This window comes from Nannobrachium achirus (assembly GCF_963921795.1).
Source record: "Nannobrachium achirus genome assembly, chromosome: 21".
In the NCBI taxonomy this organism is placed as follows: domain Eukaryota; kingdom Metazoa; phylum Chordata; class Actinopteri; order Myctophiformes; family Myctophidae; genus Nannobrachium; species Nannobrachium achirus.
The window spans coordinates 45,273,327-45,292,457 of NC_137828.1; the positions used below are offsets into that span (position 1 = coordinate 45,273,327).

At 42.1% G+C, this 19,131-nt stretch overlaps 1 protein-coding gene across 1 annotated transcript in view; it reads right to left on the reverse strand.

Annotated features, from left to right (window-relative positions):
* snx7 (sorting nexin 7) overlaps positions 1 to 13,130 on the reverse strand; it is a 70,278-nt gene extending 57,148 nt beyond the window's left edge. The window contains exon 1 of the mRNA XM_080752044.1: positions 12,872 to 13,130. Within this exon, the coding sequence (XP_080608170.1) occupies positions 12,872 to 12,985 (114 nt within the window). The 5' untranslated portion in view covers positions 12,986 to 13,130. The remainder of the gene's footprint in view (positions 1 to 12,871) is intronic.
* Positions 13,131 to 19,131: the final 6,001 nt, after the last annotated feature.

Consider the following 19,131-nt stretch of genomic DNA (forward strand, 5'->3'; position numbering starts at 1 on the left):
TATAGACAAATTTAGTTTGGTTCGGTTCATGGAACCGAACAGCCGAATTAATGACTTTTTTTCAGTGCATTGCCCGGCCTTATTCATTAGCCCCCATTGCCACTTTGTGACGTCTGCTACCATAGAAGCTTCCCTCTCCCCTGCTGCGTCGTTTCCTCTGATGTTTCCACTGTAATCATGGCTCCCTGTCGCAGTCACAGACAACTGTACAACACACTGACTGTCTCCTTTTGTTCCAACCTGATCCATGTGACAGTCAAATAATGTGCTGTGTGCGTCTGTGCAGTGCATATGCAAACCGTCCAGGGAACCAGAACAAACCAGCTTAAGTGAACTGTCGGAAGGTTGTTGTTTACATCATTTGATCAATGTGTGCGGTCTGTCAATCAACCTTTCATTGGGCCAAAGACCAAATGTCCACATAGAAATTAGCAAGTCAAGCTAAATGAGGAAACTGAAAGTAATACAGATGAAGCAGAGGAGTGCAACATTACTCTGTACACTAAAGAGGCCTACAGTGGAGAAAGAAATATCACCCACCGCAGCAGAAATTGTCACGACAGAATGTTTCAGTTCAGCAATAATAGACACTGCATGTACACTGACTGTGTTTGGACAGGGGTGACTAGATGGCTACCTAACTGAACTGAACTGAAAAAAGCAATTGTAGGCCATTCAGGTTTGGAGATGGGAAAAGTAGTGTATGGCACTAAAGGTTTGTATATCCCTGCAAAACAAATGACTACGTGTCACATTGAAACTGAGGTTGTTTCAACTGATGTTCCACAGCTTTTAAGCAAAGCCTCTGTAAAAATAGCCGGGACAGTACTGGACATGGGTAAAGACAGGGTGTACTGGTGGTGATGTTCAACAAACCTGAAAAACTTGACTTTGAAAGCTCTGGTCATTATTGTGTGAAAATAATGGATGGAACAACAAAAAGTGAATGGATGGCAAGACGCAACACTGATTTGTATGCAAGAAGGGCTTTTACAGAAAAAGAGTGTCCAGAAAAGAGCCTTACAGAAACAAATAAGCCACACTGATGAAAAATATGAAAGCGGAGATCAAGTATATTACAAGCGAGTGGATTGACCAGAGTGGAAAGGACCAGGAGTTGTCAGGACAGTGCAGTGATTTGCGTCAGACATGGAGGAACATGCATTCGAGTGCATCAGCTCAGATTGAGGAAACTCAGGAAAGTGAACACAGAAACTATGGATCAATGGATCATTCAGAAAATGTCACAATCATTGGGCAAGGACAGGACATTGCTGGACATGCTGACAGTGACATAGAGGTCATAGAAGACAACACACCTACAAATGGAGACAACACAAATGGCTAATGGGGTGCACACAACTGAAAATACAGATACACATGATGGTGCAGTGCAGGGTCTGAAAACGGGACAAATTGTGAAATACACAGACAAAGACAGTGGAGTTTTACATACAGCTAAAGAGTTGGGGTGTGCAGACAAAACTAAGCGCAGGTACAAAAATACCACAGATTTATGTGATGGTGCATTTGTAATTAATAATGTGCCATATGTATGTGAGGAGGATGTTTCTTTTTTCATAACAAATAGTGGAAACTCCTAAATACAGCGGCAGCAGTGTGTTTCTGCAGGTCAACACCATCTGTAGAGTAGATCAGTGTTTCTCAAAAGGGGGTACATATGGAATATGTATTTTAATGTATGGTCAATGATAAAACATTGACAGACTTTGTGTGAACTGTGAAACTGCTCATTTGTAAATTGTTAAACCAAATTACATCAAGACCTTGATTAGTACAACTTATTGAATAGAAAGCAATGTCATTATGATGTTTTATTTTTTGCATGGGAACTGGACTTTTGATGTCATTTGTTCTAAGCAAAATGCTGTAGTCAGAGGAAAGGGGTCCTCCGCTTCAGAAATCAGTATAAGGGTGTACTGCAGCCAAAAACGTTTGAGAACCACTGTGGTAGATTATGTTAAATTAATAATATAACGTGCATGCATACAATTGGGGCAGTTGTATTTTTTCTCCCTGCTCTTCTATTGAGACATTCAGATCGTGTCAAAGATCATGTCTCACCTATTGACACAGGAATCCATGAATTTTGACCCGATGGTCAAAATTCAATTCATCCCCTGAGCAAGCAATAAGCATGCAGGCTCATTTAGCTCAATGATTAAAAAAACTTCTGCACTTGCAGAGGAAACGTTCAAATCCGGGGTAGAAGAGTTACGTTACATAGTGTTACATACTGCTAAAGACAGTACTGATTAAATGTACTTAGTTACTGAAGCTTTCACCCCTTTATGTATGGGTCTGTTTCCTGTATAAACAACAGGGAGAAGATACTATGGTCAGCAGAAAAGCACATACGCACACACACACACACACACACACACACACACACACACACACACACACACACACACACACACACACACACACACACACACACACACACACACACACACACACACACACACACACACACACACACACACACACACACACACGCATAGTGGGCTATGAGAAATAGACATTGTTAGGGCAATTTTTCTGGTTCTCAAAAGACAAATGGTGGTTTCATCATGGTTGAAAAGAGATTTTCTTTTGACAGAATTGGCGTACTTGATGTCCTCACAAGCATAGTAATACAAACCCACGCGCGCGCACAGACACCCACACACACACACACCCACACAGACAGACAGACAGACAGACAGACAGACAGACAGACAGACAGACAGACAGACAGACAGACAGACAGACAGACAGACAGACAGACAGACAGACAGACAGACAGACAGACAAGACAAGACAAGACAAGACAGGGACAGCACAACCCGTTATCAGCAGTACTTCAGTGGTCCAGCCATGGCATCCACACATGGAAACTTTACAAGCATGACCCATGCTTTCCAAATGCGCTGACAACAGCAAAAACAAAGCTCACAACCTGTGAGCTTGGCTATTTTTTTCACTATTACAAAAAAAGATCAGTTTATTAAATGCTGCAAACATAAAAACACTCACTGTATTACTAATTTGAAGTTTATAAAAAAACATCGTTTTGATCATCAGCCTGCAGTTAATGTCTAGCCATTTACAATATGCTTGTGCGCCTATACTGCCAGGATTATTATTATTTTTTCAGTCCTACAATACAACAATCAATGACCAGAATATAATTGTAAACTGCAGTCTATTTGTATACCACAAGAGTGCGCCAACGACTAAGTGATCAGGCTGACTCATTAGACTGAATGAGAATGACCTGCAGCCTGTGTTTATAATGGAACTGACGGCCGGCCGGAGCGCCCAAACAAACAGCATCGTGCACGCCCTCACGGGCGCAATCAGTTTATTTCAAACACTCGACCATGATGCTGGGTGACCACTCTGTCAGCCTCTCATTTTTTCCCGAATGAAAATCCGTCTACATATGGTAAAGTTTGATAAGAAAAACGTTGGCTTTCAATGCTAAAATTTGCATATGCTATGCTATATGCAAATGACTTCCGGGTTACGTCATCGATGACATCATTTCCATCGCATTATCATTGCTGAAGCTTAAATGAAGCTAGAATGGTCATTTATGTCTCTAAAAATGTCAAAAAAATACCAAAAAAATCAGAAAATCATCAGGAAGGCGACGTTTGGCGATCTGGCTGGCTGGGCCTCCTCAAAATGGCGACGTTTGGCGATTTGGCTGTGAACTAGTTAACCACTTTAACCCAGGGGAACGTATTTTCGGCGAAGGGATTTGGTGTAGATGAAAAAAAGAAAGAAATAAAGAGTACACCAAGTACAAGTGCAACTCAGGTTAGTTTTAACTTTCTCTCAGTATACCGTATAGAGCAGTGGTTCTCAACCTTTTTTGGGTGCAGTACCCATTATACTGATTTCTGAAGCAGAGTACCCCCTTCCCCTGACTACAGCATTTTGCTAGGAAAATTTACATCAAAAGTCCAGTTCCCATGCCAATATGTTCAGAATAAAACAGCATAATGGCAAATAAACATTGCTTTCTAGCCTATTGCTTTCTACAGTTGTGCTAATCAAGGTATTGATGTAATTTGGTTTGACAATTTACAAATGAGCAGGTTCACACAAAGTCTGTCAATGTTTTATCATTGACCATATTAACACTAAATACATATTCCCATTTTCTATTTTTTCCCTCACATACCCCCTGCAGTAACCCTGTGTACCCCTTGGGGTAGACGTACCCCCATTTGAGAAACACTGAGGGTCTGCAGTCAATGGTTCTCAAACTCTTTTGTCCCAGGGTCACCCCTGTAAATAACTTTCATCCAAGGCAAGGCACGCCTGAATTACTGTGCATGGTTACTTTATAGAACCTTATATTTATGTCATATTACTATACTTAAGTATGTAAATCTTTCCCTCTAAGATACAGTATGTGTCAAGGGGAAAACTTCCATTACGACACATTGAAAACAACATTTAACCAGCATCTCTTGTTTTTGAAATAGCAGATCTACAAGCTCATAGATCTGCTATTTTTGGCGATAAGGTTTGGTGGTCCGTCTCACTAAGTAGGCCTACAGTATAGAGGGTTTAACCGATTTAGACCTACTGTCTGTAACCCAAGAAAGTTAATGGAAGGAAGGGACACTCTGACATCATTTTCTCTACCCCGCAATTCCAGCCGGCAGATTAGTCACACTGGGTGGCGAACTTTAACATTGGAGTCTATGAGAGCCGGCTGTACAGCTTATGAACAAACAATATTTCTGAACGATAGAGACCTTTATAAAATACTAGGCTCAGGAAAATAAAAGAAGACATGTCACACTTTGCTTTGTGCTGTGTTGCTTTTTGGTGTCTACACTGTATAATTTTGTAGAGGTATCTAAAGAGCAAAAAGTATGTTTCTGAACTAGCTAGTATTGCAAAACCGTCCACCATTTCCTGTCTGGAAACCAAATCTTGCGATACCTCCGAGACAGAAACGATACCTGCCGCTGTTTAGATGCCTCAATAAAATGTTGTACTGTGCACATCGAAAAGCAAGTGATTGTAAAACTACCTGTGACATGTCTTCTTTTATATAATATACCTGAACCAATTATATGAAAATGGTTGCAATCATTCATAAAAGTGTTTGTTCATGAGCTTATCCAGCCGGCTCCATTCACTGCCATGTATTTCATCCAACTTCCGGGGCTAGTTTTGCAACCGATGAGCGTCATGGCGCATCGGCGCATCCCTAGCGTCACGTGATGTCTTTTCTTTTAGACGTTCCTTGGTGTTTCTCACATTGCCCTGTTCTAGCAAAACACATTTTTGGACACTCCTCCTACAGATTTTGCCCTAAAATCACGCAAAGTGGTACACCAACTGGGTTGGGTACACAGTATAGCCGCTTTCCAATCCGAGGGGTTCGCACTTTGAAGTGCGCATTTGAAGGGCTATGACGTCACTGGGCCGCGCCTAGTGCTGTGACTGTCCCATTTAGTAGACCGCGTTAACCTAGGGTAACCTACCCTTGGAATGTGCACTACTCCACAATGCAACGCGCCTCCACGATTCAACCCGGATCAAAAACAAAAACAACAGTGTCTGCTGTCCATCGCATTAAACTTTTATCCACAAAAGAGCTCTCTTCTTGTTTGGTGCCACAGAGTTTAATTGTAAGGTGTTTTAGGTATAGTATTTAGTTGTATAAACTTCATAATTAATCATGACAGAGCCTATTTAAAAATATGCCTCGGCGTTGTCGGAAGGTTCTGAGAACCGCAGTGTCTCGTCTCGGGGCGGGCAGCTCTACGCATCGAATCCCTCTGAAGGCAACATGTTCTCGGCTCCACGGCTCTGCTCCCCTCCCTTGGAATTGGTGGTGGAACATGACTGACAGATTTGTTGTTGTGGCTTAATTAACAGGCAATCCATCAAATTGTTTTCTTAATATGATTAGATATGAAAGAAACTGCCTCTGTATAATGCTTGGTTGAATGTTTTGTTTTCAATGTTTTCAAGTAACATGACGAACTCATGTTATATAGTTTATACCATTCATTGCATATTCTACTGAGCATACCGTTATTAATTCAGATTGTCCAGTGTATTGTATATGTGCGTTATGTTATTTCCAATTAAATAAACAATCTAACTACCACTGAGTTCCCGTGGCAAAGAACTTCGAGCATCAGGTTTGGTATTTGAGTGTCGTTTAAAATAATATATAGCCTATTATAACAATGTGTGAACGTGTCCACTAATAAACGAGGAACCAATTCAGAATATAATCAAACATCAGAATGAACTGTAAATAGAAATGGATAGAGAGTAGGCCTACTAGGCTATGGCAACATCAAATCGGCGGGGCAGTTAAGGAGAACAATACTTCAGTTCTGGAAAGAAGCACCAAAATTTTACAGAGTGTACCTCTTGGGTCATTCTTTAGAAAAATCACATTAGACACTTAATTTTCAAAATGGCCGCCAGTTTTAAAGATGGCCGCCTTTTCGGATATGTTTTACAGGACGCCAGCCAGTTAATATCGAATTTTCATAATATTAAAGTTGTTTTGTAGGTTTTAAAACATCCAGAGTTCATTTATTACACTTTTAAAGCAGCCAGAATAACCTTTCTGACTTTTGGTTGGGGTCTTTCCTCACCTGGGACCACCTGGACAGACCCCTGAGCCTATTTCAGTAATCGCTCTGCTCCTGCTCCAGAACAATGTTAAATTAGATCTGAAATATGCTCTGAAATAAAAAAAAATGACTGGTAGCAAATAACAGAGGTCTTCCACGGGGGGTCCGGGACCCCTGGGGGGGATCCTCAGATCTACTACAGGGGGCCTGCCAAATCTGAATTTCTTTTTGAAACTTCGAATGTTTTTATGTATCCTGGTTTTATGTATTGTACTTTGATGGTTTATTACTATTCTCAGTATTATTTATAATGTTTTTTTGTGTTAAACAGTTATGGTTGACAGCTGTTACTGCAGGGATTGCAATAATGAAGGTATTGCAACTTTTCACTTTGGGTGCAGAACATTATTTCCATTTATTGCACTGCACTCACACTGACCAAACACACACACACACACACACACACACACACACACACACACACACACACACACACACACACACACACACACACACACACACACACACACACACACACACACACACACACACACACACACCTCTTTGTTATTGTCACCCCAAAACCCTCACCTTATTAGAGCCCATGGTCAATTACGCCCAAAGAGATTCACTACAATACAGTAATTTCAGACATGCAGGATATATTCGTCTTCATCATCATCATCTTCAATGTCCAACCTAATAGTGTTGACACAGTCTCCACCATAGCATAGAGTGAAAGGCAGGTTATTTGAGCAGCTGCACCGTCCCTTACAACCTGCTTTGCAGACACATTTGATGAGCTCAAGTACTGCCTTTGGAGCAGGGAGAGCAAGAAACCTGACTGGAATATACCCTACACTCTCTGAATTCCATCTATTTTCTTCGATTGGTGGAAGCACAGGGTATGGTATGGTCAGGTATGATTTATCCTGCACAGAGTTGGCGCGGAGGTAATGTGGTAGCAGTGCAGCACGAGTTGGAGGTAGCATCTCACCCTCCAAGTTCTTTGACAGAAATAGTTCCCATCTGAGTAATCCCAGGGTTGTTGGACCTTTTGAACTGTAAACATGGCATGCAAAATGTTCCGACTGCAATGTTGCAATCTTTTTGGTGATTCCAACAAATGTTCTTCCCCAGTCAGCACCTGAAAAACTATGTACGCAAAGGAACCCTTGACATTTGTAACATCCAATAACTTGAACTCACTCAAATATATAAATTTCCTTTTTTTGTACCGGAGGCAAGGACTTGATAAGGAATCGGGGTATCAGCCTCTTCATGTGTTTGCACTTCCTCAAAATCATGTCCCTTGATGAAGGTATCCTATTATGATGCCTACTTTGTCATACCTGACAAATTGCCCTGAGCTTCCATCAATTGAAAAAAATAGATGGAATTCAGAGAGTGGGGTCTATGTCCAGTCAGGTTTCTTGCCCTCCCTGCTGCAAAGGCAGTACTTGAGCTCATCAAATGTGGCTGCAAAGCAGGTTACAAGGGACGGTGCAGCTGCTCAAACAATAACCTGCCTTGCACTCTCCTCCCTGCAAATGCTATAGTGGAAACTGTCAACACTATTAGGGAGGACATGTATAGTAGGGTTGTTCGATATGGCCAAAAAATAAAATCTCGATTATTTTCTCTGAAATCTCGATTTTCGATTTCGATGTTTTGTTAAAAGAATAATACATTGTTTCAACTATTTTGTTTTCATTTAAAAAATGCAAGGAAAAATTTTTTTTTTCATTATTGTTTAATTTTTTATTTTTTTTTAATATAGCCAAATAGCAAAATGCAATAAAACAATAAGGGTATTAATAATAATAACTTTAGTTGCGCAACAATCACATACAGAAGTTAACTTAGCGTCCTTAGTGTTTCATTATCAATAGTGAGTGACAAAACAGCCAAAACAAGCCAGCTCTTGGAGGCTGGTGAAACGGGTGAAAAAATAGCTAAGGCCGCCCCTGCACTGCTCATGCACGGAGGCGAAGCGCTTCGCTTCCCGACACAAAATTAACACAGTGACAGGGACAGTAGGAGTAGACTACAGACAGACAGTGGATGGGTAACACAGAATTAATAAGCTTCTTTCAAACTACAACAACAAGTAGACCTAAGTGTACCAGCTCAGCAGCTTTTTGTTCCGTTTGCTGCCTGCATGTAGGCTACTGTACCAGCGCGAGTGAGCGCATGCAGTGCTGTGGTGAGCTCTGCCCCGTTTGACTTGCGCTGCACGCGCATCAAAGAAATGACACATCAGAGAGAAAGTAGGTATTAATTTGGTGTCAGACCTGGTCACCTTGTCGTCCTGCTTTAGGAGGACCGGGCTGTGTACTTTTTGCCCCGTGCAAGGCTCCAATGAGTAAGAATTATCCTAATTAAAGTGAAAATCGATTTTACGATTTCTTCTTTTTTTAAATCGTCCAAAGGAAAAAACCCGAGTTTCGATTAAAAATCGATTAATCGAAAAACCCTAATGTATAGTAGTGAATTTCTTTACAACAACAAAGAGGTGTGTGTGTGTGTTGTGTTGTCAGTGTGAGTGCAGTGCAATAAATGGACATGTTAGACTGCGCGCCCAAAGTGAGAAGTTGCAATACCTTAATTCTTGCAATCCCTGCAGTAACACCTGTGAACCTGTCTAACACACAAAAATGTAATAAATAATACTGAGAATACTAATAAAAACAGTTAAAAAAAGAAAAGAACTTCCCCATCAAGATACGGCAGGCCCCCTGTAGTAACTCTGAGGACCCCCTAGGGGTCCCGGACCCCCTGTGGAAGACCCCTGGGTATTTGCTACTACTCATTTTTGCTTTCAGAGCCCAGTTACAACAAATTTAATGCTTCAGTTATGATCTAATTTAACATTGCTCTGGAGCAGGAGCAATGCGATTACTGAAATAGGCTCAGGGGTCTGTTTGGGGGGTCCCAGGTGAGGAAAGACCCCAACCAAAAGTCAGAAAGGTTATTCTGGCTGCTTTAAAAGTGTAATAAATGAACTCAGGATGTTTTAAAACCTACAAAACAACTCTAATATTATGAAAATCGGACATTAACTGGCTGGGGTACTGTTCAGAGGCAGCCATCTTGGAAACATGGCAGCCATTTTGATTTTTCAGTGTCTAATGTGTTTTATCATAGGAACAACCCCTAAGGAGTACTTGTGAAAAGTTTTAGGTTTCTTTCCACTTCTGAAGTATTTTAGTGCAAAAATGCATTTATCTGCCCCGCTAATAGAGTATTTCCCGATGTTATGAATAGGCTACGTGAAACAGTAATAGCTATTGACAATGTGTGATTTAGTCCTAAATTCGCATAGGCTATAAATAAATAAACGTTAACGATGGGGGAACAATTACTGCTCTGTAATATACAAAACAGAGGCTCAGAACTCTAGCTAAATGACATTTAGTGGAAATGTTTTATTCTCTCACCTTCACACACTTCAGAATGAGAAAATACTGTATTAGGGTCCATTTGATTATAGGCCTATAGTATCCTAGTGTAATATCTGTGGGTTAGAACTCGGCATTCAGTCTTCACTATAATAACTAAATAAAGCTTCAGATCTTTGTCATATTTCCGTAAAAAGAATTACCGGTACATTATGCGTTGAAGCCATTTGAATGTTTGCTTTTATGATTTACTATGAATTATGCCTGACCATGATATGAAATGTTGCATTTTTATTTTGGGGCTTGTATTGCTTAAAATTGCTGCTATTAATGATGATGATCAGATTACGGTGATGTGACAGAAAGGCAGGGCAAACACATTTTCAACCACAAACATATCACAGAATATACGAATCATTTTATTTTGTTTAAAACGAAGGTCGGGCTTTTCATATTTCTCTCTGTCAATAAATGACCTGAAATGATGTTAATTCCGAAGCCGCTTTTACATTATGCATAATATGAATATCATGATACATGTTGTTACAGTGTGAATTGTAATAGAGCGTGTTAATAAACTGTTATTTGATTTCATGATCTTGTGCTTCAGAACAATCTCATCATACAGTTATGTGACTGTCAGTGTCAGACCTCAGACCTTTAATTATGACAAAACCAAAAACAGATGTTTCTTTAATGTCTAATCAACAGAAAACTATTTGAAACGGGTTGTCTGAAAGTTGTAGCCACAATAAATCATATCACAATCATGTATAGGTCTATAGTCAGTGTTTCCCAAACTTTTTAGCCTGTACGTGACCCAAAAAAGAAATGAGTTTGCCCTGGATCCAAACTAGTGAAAACAGCAGATCTACAAGCTCACAACGCGTCGCTTTGCACCGCGTTGTGAGCTTGTAGAGCAGGTAAGCAACAGGACATGCAACGCTCATCCCAAGCCGAAGATCGAATGCCTTGGACGGATGACATGAGTCTCTCACTGCCCGCCTCGGTTCGAGTGATGCTGGTTCTCAATTCTCCTCGAACGTCAAAATAGCTGTGAATTATTAGGTGACCCCCCAAAAAGTTCAAAATATCCTAAAATGTCTTAAAAGTTAATTCCGCCTCACAAAAAAATAAGTTTGGGCGTTTAAGAAGGTAAAATACGTAGTTTAAAAGCACCGCGGAGGAAAAAATGGCGGAGGAATGATTTTTGCAACCGGAAGTTCTCGGCTCTGCACTTGGCAGCGCTGTCCCATTCCACAGGCAAAAATGTGCACTTCACAGGACAAGCCCTACCAGAGCCCTACACATGGCGAGGCCCAGTGACGTCATAGCCCTTCAAATGCGCACTTCAAAGTGCAAACCCCTCGGATTGGAAAGCGGCTTTTGTCTATAGTCATGCCATCAACATGGACCCAGGAACCAATGGCACTTACAGGCCTATTTGTGTAATGTGTATACATGTGACCTGACGGTCGCTTATCTCCCGATTAGGGAGTCTTATTGGTACCTTTCAATCCGGGAGCCACCTGTCTCTCATTAGTTGGTGCTATACATATAGTACAACACAATTGATTAAAAAAATACATACATTTTTTCCCCGAAAACTTAGGTTAGGTTTTAGAAGGCATTTTTAGAATCGGACTCAATCAAGTCTGATAATGGAAGTGGTTTAACTGAAGTGATATTGATGAATTCCAAATATTAACAAAGTATTCTGAGACAGACACCGGTCTGAACCACGTCTACTCATATCTGAGGTTTGCGTGTGTCAAAAAAAACACACACACACACACACACACACACACACACACACACACACACACACACACACTCTGGTGTTTATTTGAACCAGATGGACACGTACATTCCAAGAGTGTTTAAATAGAACCAAATAGACCTATAACTCCATGAGTGTATGCATGGAAACACAAATAGACCCATAATTCCAAGAGTGTATGAACTATGAATGGAACCAAATGGACCCATAACTCCTAAGACTTCCATTTGTACCTACACTCTTGGGAGTGGTCAGGTGTTTTTTTTTTTCTTTTTCTTTTTTTTCTTTTTTCAGCGTTAAAGATGGAAATAACATCACCTGATCCGAGTGAACTTTGATTCCATTTCTGTTGAATCAAGCCTGCCTGAGATAGATAGCTGTAGTGATTCATGATAAAATAAAATGAAAACAAAACAGCCCTTGTCCCCCTGATGCCTGCTGGGGGGATCAAGTGTCAATGCCATCAGCTGATGATCAGCATCATTGATACTGATGATAAATATATAAACAGACTGAGTGGTGAAAATAAACTTTTACTCTGTTACAATGATCCAAAAACATTAGTTACTAGTTATGCTACTTTCTAGCTTTTGTTTAGCTATTATTAACACAAAATCCCTATTCGATACAATACAATTTCACATAGTGTTGCAAGGCAATATGTTGTGAGCTTGAAGATCTGCTGTTTTCTAAAACAATTTGAGATTGAAATCTCTTGTTAAAAAACGTTAGTTTACTTTTGTTTGTTATTTGGCACATTTGCATGCCAATGGACAGGCATAGGCTATACCGTTGTACTAACACTTTGAATTGAATACAAGCCTTTGGCTTTTACTTTTAACTGTGCTGTGTGGTGTATAACTACTTTTACTTTTAGTAGCAAATCTGAGCATAGCCACCACCACTGTCCAAGTGTTCATTGTGGAACTACAGTGTGTCATGACATGTCACAGCCTGTCCACGTAGCAGGAAAGTTTGGGAAACTTTTTGAAAAGATTAAGTCTTTTTGAAGTTGAAAGAAGAAAGAGGGGGGGGGGGGGGGGGGGAGTATAGGCATTCACCTTAGTGAAAACTTCCAGGTCATCGTCCTCCTCATCCAGGTCCAACATATGATTCTGTCCGTGCGCGTCCCTGTTCGGCTCCGTGCGCGACAACACACACGGCTGCTCTCCCATGGTTGATCAGAAAGTGTCTCCTGGTCGGGGCTGTTATGCTGCGAACCAAACGGACCTCATCGGCAGCAGATATGTGCTGATGTTGTCAAAACTACTTCTACTACACTTTAGTGAAGGGAACAACTTCACTCCAGTCCCCACCAGCCCAGTGCGCAGGAACGGAAACGTTGCCAGGGGAAAATCCACGCAAGACGCAGACGAGAGAGCAGTGTTGCCAGACTCTGCGAGAGAAACAAGCTATCGATCGGGAAAAAAGGCCAAAAGAAGTGACAGGCAGGTGCAAATGCTGAATAAATATTGGACCTTGATTATGAAAAGGGTTGAAAACCACAGTTTTACCCATTCGAACATACAGTAGTAGGCATATGTGCTCGGAATTATGTGTAGAGTTTGGGTTATGGGGTGTGCACATGTAGTGATGCGCGGGAGCGGAAATTTAACACCACACACGCAAACCACTGTGCCAAACCACGCTCCCAAAGTATGATTTTCAGAACACCAGCACATAGGCCTAAAAGGTTTACGTCGGGGTTGGGAAAACGGTTTCAATAGGTTGTCCGCGTGAGGGGTGGCAGTACAGGTGGTGGTGGTATCAGTGGTGTCAGTGATGTCAGTTGTTTAGTTAGTATCAGTGATGTCAGTGTAGCCCCCATAGTTAGTACAACCATGAACCAGCGACAACAGCCCTGCTAATCGGGCTCAGCCCTATTAGCACGACTGGTTGTGCGTTGGTCTGGCGAGTGGGAGTCCCAGTCCCAGGTTCAATCCCCGCTTCCGCGCATCACTACAATCTGGCGTTGTCGGCAGGGTGAGGAGCATGATATCCTCGCGTGAGGGATAAGAGGGACGTCGTGTGCGGCGGTCCGCGGCGTGAAGTGTGAAGCACGAGGAAGCGCTCCAAAGATCATGGGCGATTGTAGCCCATGAACCAGCGACAACAGCCCTGCCAAATGGGCTCAGCCCTGTTAGCACGACTGGTTGTGCGTTGGTCTTGCGAATGGAAGTTCCAGTTTCAATCCCCGCTTCCGCGCATCACTACATCAGCATGCGGGCATATCATGTTGTTTATTAAGTAGGATCCCCAAATGAATTTGTATCTGATTTTGCCACGTACCCCCATCTGGAAATATATGTATGTGGTTCCCTATGGAGACACAAAGAGCCTCCTTTGTTCCCTATGGAGACACAAAGAGTCTCCTCAAATTATTGGCTTAGGAATGCGACAAAAACTTAAATAACATATCCCTGAATTCATGTCTGCATGGGGCGAGCCTAATCTATATAAAAAAAAGTTGTTGAACTATCCCTTTAAAACAAGCCCAAAAATGTGCCTGATTAATAGACTGAACTGAAGTAGAAGCAGTCCACTCGGAGTGGGCAGGGTCTATGGTCCAGAGCTAGCCTGGAATCCAGACAGAGTTTGTTGTTTGTTTTTCTTCTTGATTCCAGCTAGCTAGGCTACAAAAAATTATGAAAAAGAAAAAAAAACTCATAACTTCCAGACGCTTCCTTGTGCGTCACAGAATGGGATGCTTGGTAGGACAATCAGATTCCCTCTTTCCCACTGCAGGGGGCAGAGTGCCTTCCACAGTTCCGCACTTCTGCCAGTCCTGTTTTACCAGTCACGCAAATGAACTGCAGCGGCGGATAAGGTATCTAGCTTTTTATATCTGTGTTTACAAGGCCAAAGTCGCTTATAATTAGCTGACTTGGCAACGCTGTAAGAGAGGGCTGTAACACTGACACCTGTTGCTCTATCAAATAGTGTGACTCCAGAGGGCACTGTTTTGCGTTTTCTACAAATTTGCTCAGTACCGTAATCAGAATCGTTTTAATTTATTGTCACATCACAGCCAGGTGTAAATCAGTCAGGCAGAAACCTCAATATCTCCATATTTTAACTTGTTGTGTTGAGAAACGCAGCACTTTATGATCAATGTCATGTTATGATCAATCAGTCAAAAGTCTTGGATCAATGAAACTTAACATCGTTTCTATTCAGGTAATGACAATGAAAATTAGCTGCATAATGCAAGCATAAACCTTACTGATACTTGCTGTAGACAAAAGTAGGCTACAATTTACTCAAGGACTGTATACAATTCTTAGGTATTTTTACAGGAGTAGGCTACTTCCAGTTTTCAATACTTTTTCTAAAGGCCGTATGACGCTTACAAAAAGGGTAAATCAGCTAATATGATGACGTCACAGAGCACCAGGCTACTGTACTCTACTCTGCTGTTTCTCGGCCGTTGTGGGCGGAGGGGGCGGAGTTTAGCGTGCATATCATTCTGAATCTACGCCACAGAGAGCTGACCGCAGTGAGAATGTGAATTCTGATAACAAGAATTAAAACTAGCAGTTGCAGGTGTAAAAATTATAAAGATTCTGCAACTTCAGGCATGTTTTCAGCTAAAAATGTAAAGGTTTTCAACAAACAAGTCGTCAAAGATTAGTATCCAGGGTCTCGCTTTCTCCTCCCATGCTCTGGACATTTTTAGCAGCTGTGTCCTATACTGTCTAATCCAGAGGTGGGCAACTTTGATGATGGTGAGGGCCACTATATTTCCACCTGCACTCCAGAGGGCCACATTGCATATTGCTACGTTCTACTTTGTCATTCTAGTATCTCATACAAAAGAAGCAAAAATAGCAGATCTGCAAGCTCAAAACGCATCGCAGATCGGCTATTTTTGCTTCTTTTGAATTGGAATAATGATTACTTTTTTTTGTTATTTATTCATTGGAATCCTGAAATGTAACAGTTTGATTTCATTTCAAATGCATTTAGTTATATACTCATGTTAACTTTATGAACTTAAATACAAATACATTGGACATAAAAAAATACATTTTAATACTACTATACTAACTATACTATATAGACTGATGGAATTAAAGCAGGTCATGTTTGGAATTGTAACAGCTGAAATCAATAATATATCAGTATTCCGGTATCAACCTGCGGGCCGCATTAAGCGAAGGTGGGGGCCGCATGTGGCCCCCGGGCCGCCAGTTGTCCATGCATGGTCTAATCGGTCTAATCCACTGGAAGCACCCAGAGCGACCGTGGAGCTGTTGACTGTTCAGCACAACTTCTCCCCCCAACACAACGTGTGTGTGTGTGTGTGTGTGTGTGTGTGTGTGTGTGTGTGTGTGTGTGTGTGTGCGTGTGCGTGTGCGTGTGCGTGTGTGTGTGTGTGTGAGTGTGAGAGAGAGAGAGTGTGTGTGAGTGAGTGTGTATGGTGACAGAAAATAACCGTGCTACAAGCGAGCCCCAGCAGCAGGACTCAATGGCTTATAGGGGGCCGTCTGTGAGCTTAAGGTTGCGACCATTATGCAAATTGTGTGTTTCGCCTTTGTTTTCGAGTATTTGCAGGTTTCACGGATGCGCGGGGCTGGGGCCGGGGGGTGAAATTCACGATGGCAAATATTGTGGCATGGTCATGCTGGACCTCCAGAAGGCATTTGACACCGTCGATCATTCTATTCTGATCGAAAAACTCAAAGCTATTGGTCTTGATAGCACAGCAGTGAGATGGATGCACTCTTACTTGGTGGGGAGGGAACAGATGGTGGAAGTCAACGGAACCCTGTCCCCCCCCCCTCCCAGTAAACTGTGGAGTACCTCAAGGGAGTATACTAGGACCATTGTTGTTCTTAATATACGTAAACGACATGTCATCTGCTTGTGACTGCAATCTGTTTCTGTTCGCGGATGACTCGGCTCTCCTAGTCTCAGGCAGAGACATTTTGCAGGTTGAAAAGGCCCTTAACTGTGAACTTAACAAGATCTGCACCTGGCTCAATGACAACAGACTCTCAATTCACCTAGGCAAAACTGAATGTATCCTCTTTGGATCTAGTCAGAAACTTAGCCTAGTTGAGAACTTCACAATTAAAGTAGGTGACACTGTGATAGAAAGAAAAAACCACATCTGCTACCTGGGTTGCATCCTGGAGGCTAACCTATCCAGTGAAAAAATGACCACCAAGGTAATCAATAAAGTCAATCAACGAATTCGCTTCTTGCAAAGAGTTGCCCCACTGATCAATATTAAATCCCGAAAGACACTAGGAGGTGCTCTTATTGGGCCCCTCATTGATTACGGAGTCCTTGTCTGGTATCGCGACGCCCCAGCTGCCTTAAAGCTAAAGCTCCAAACAGCCCAAAACAAACTAATTAGGGTTGTGCTTGGTCTCCCTCCTCTGACCCACCTTACCGAGCATCACCACGAAAGCGTGGGGTGGCTCAAAGTAGCTGACAGAGTACAGCATCTTGCAATGGGCCTGGTGTACAAGATACACTACACCTCCAAGATTCCCATGTACCTGACAAACTACTTCTTAAAGGTCAAGGATGTTCACGATCATAACACCAGAGGCAGCTCCACTAATCATCATCAGCGTAGATTTAACACTAAACAAGGCGCTAACTCGTTCTCCTGCTATACCATCAACATGTGGAACGCCCTTCCACAAGCCCTTAAGGAGAGCAAATCCCTAGCCTCCTTCAAAATTGGTATGAAAAGTCACCTTCAGACAGCAGCTACCCGTGACTTGTAAATAGACTAAGCCCCCATGCTCCCCCCCCCCCCCCCCTTTTTCTTTGTATTCTGCCTTTTGTATTTGATGTTATGCTTTTGAAACTGATATTATCCTAGATAAAGTACTATGTTCTATCCGTCTGTCTTTCAATGTTATATGAGATACTTAAAGTGTGGTTCCTGTGGAAATAAGCCTCGGCTTTCTAGGATCTCCTTTTAGTTGACCTTGTACCAGTGATTTGTACTGTCATGAAACTGTACTTTTTTCTATTGCAAACTTCTAATAAATTCTTCAATCAATCAATCAATCTCTCGTGCCGCCGTGGCTGCTACAAGCTCACAATGCGACGTGAGCTTGTAAATCTGCTATTGTTCTCCGTACGATGGACGAAGTAGGCTATACATTCACTACTATGCAGTCACTCTGTGCAGACTGCAGCTCTGTGATACGGTGCTCTGTTTTCAGACTGTTTGTAGAAAGACCATGTGACCTACTGTATCAGAATGTTAATTTTCGTGGCGTGTCATCACATCTTTAAGACCTTATACTTTAGCAATTTGAAAATAGCAGATCTTTACTCAGGTAAATGTTTAACACCAAGCTTGTACTTGTAACAGGCTTTGTCTGGGTATTGATATTTGTAATTAAGTAAAATACCGTGTGTGAGTAGGTCTACTTCTTCTCAAGGCTCTCCTACAGGCGCTGCTACACTCGCAACATGAGCCACAAGTACCTAGATCAACCAATAGATGTCACTGTTGCACAACTGGTGGGGAAGCACACTCTCACCATACAGTAGTTCAGTGTGTCACTGAGAAACCAGATATCACAAAAGACCCTGAATTATTATATATTTTTGTCTCAGGCCGAAGGCAGGGCGAGACTGTGTTTTGCACCCTGTCCAACTGTCTGTTTGTCCGTCCATCCGGTTGTCCGTCCGCCTGGTTAGCAGCTAATCTCCGGTGCCTTTGGCCCGGTCGCTGCCAAATGGATGACAATTCAGAACCTCTGCCCCACATTTTTCACATGGGCCTGTTCTAGCAACTCCATGAGGTCCATTTTAGCAAAAGATCGGTAGAGTGTATGTCTACAGTCATGTGATCGACATGGATCTGTCCATATTCCATCCCGATAAGATTGCAGATTTAGATTTGCAGGATTGGTCCATTTCGAACAACATGCCTCAAATCACGAACACAGCTTGCAATGTTGCTGAAATTGTGCAGACACATTCCCACTAGGCAGAGGGGAAAAAATGCCACTTCAACATTTTCAAATCTGCGTCGCACATTCCCACCAAGTCAAGGAACAAATGCCACCCTTGCCTGTTATAGTGCAGCAAAACACCCTTTTCGAACAAAATGCCTCAAATGGTTACACCCCGCCACTCCGACATGTCTCCTTTCCGACATGTCTCCTTTCCGACATGTCTCCATTCCGACACTAACCCTATCTCTAACCCTTACCCTAAACTTAACCCCTATGGAAGTGTCGCCATTCCGACAATAAGAAGTCAATTTCGGAGTGGCGACATGTCGGAATGGAGAGCGACACCCGCCTCAAATCATGAGTGCAGCGTCCGATTGCAGTGAAAGGCT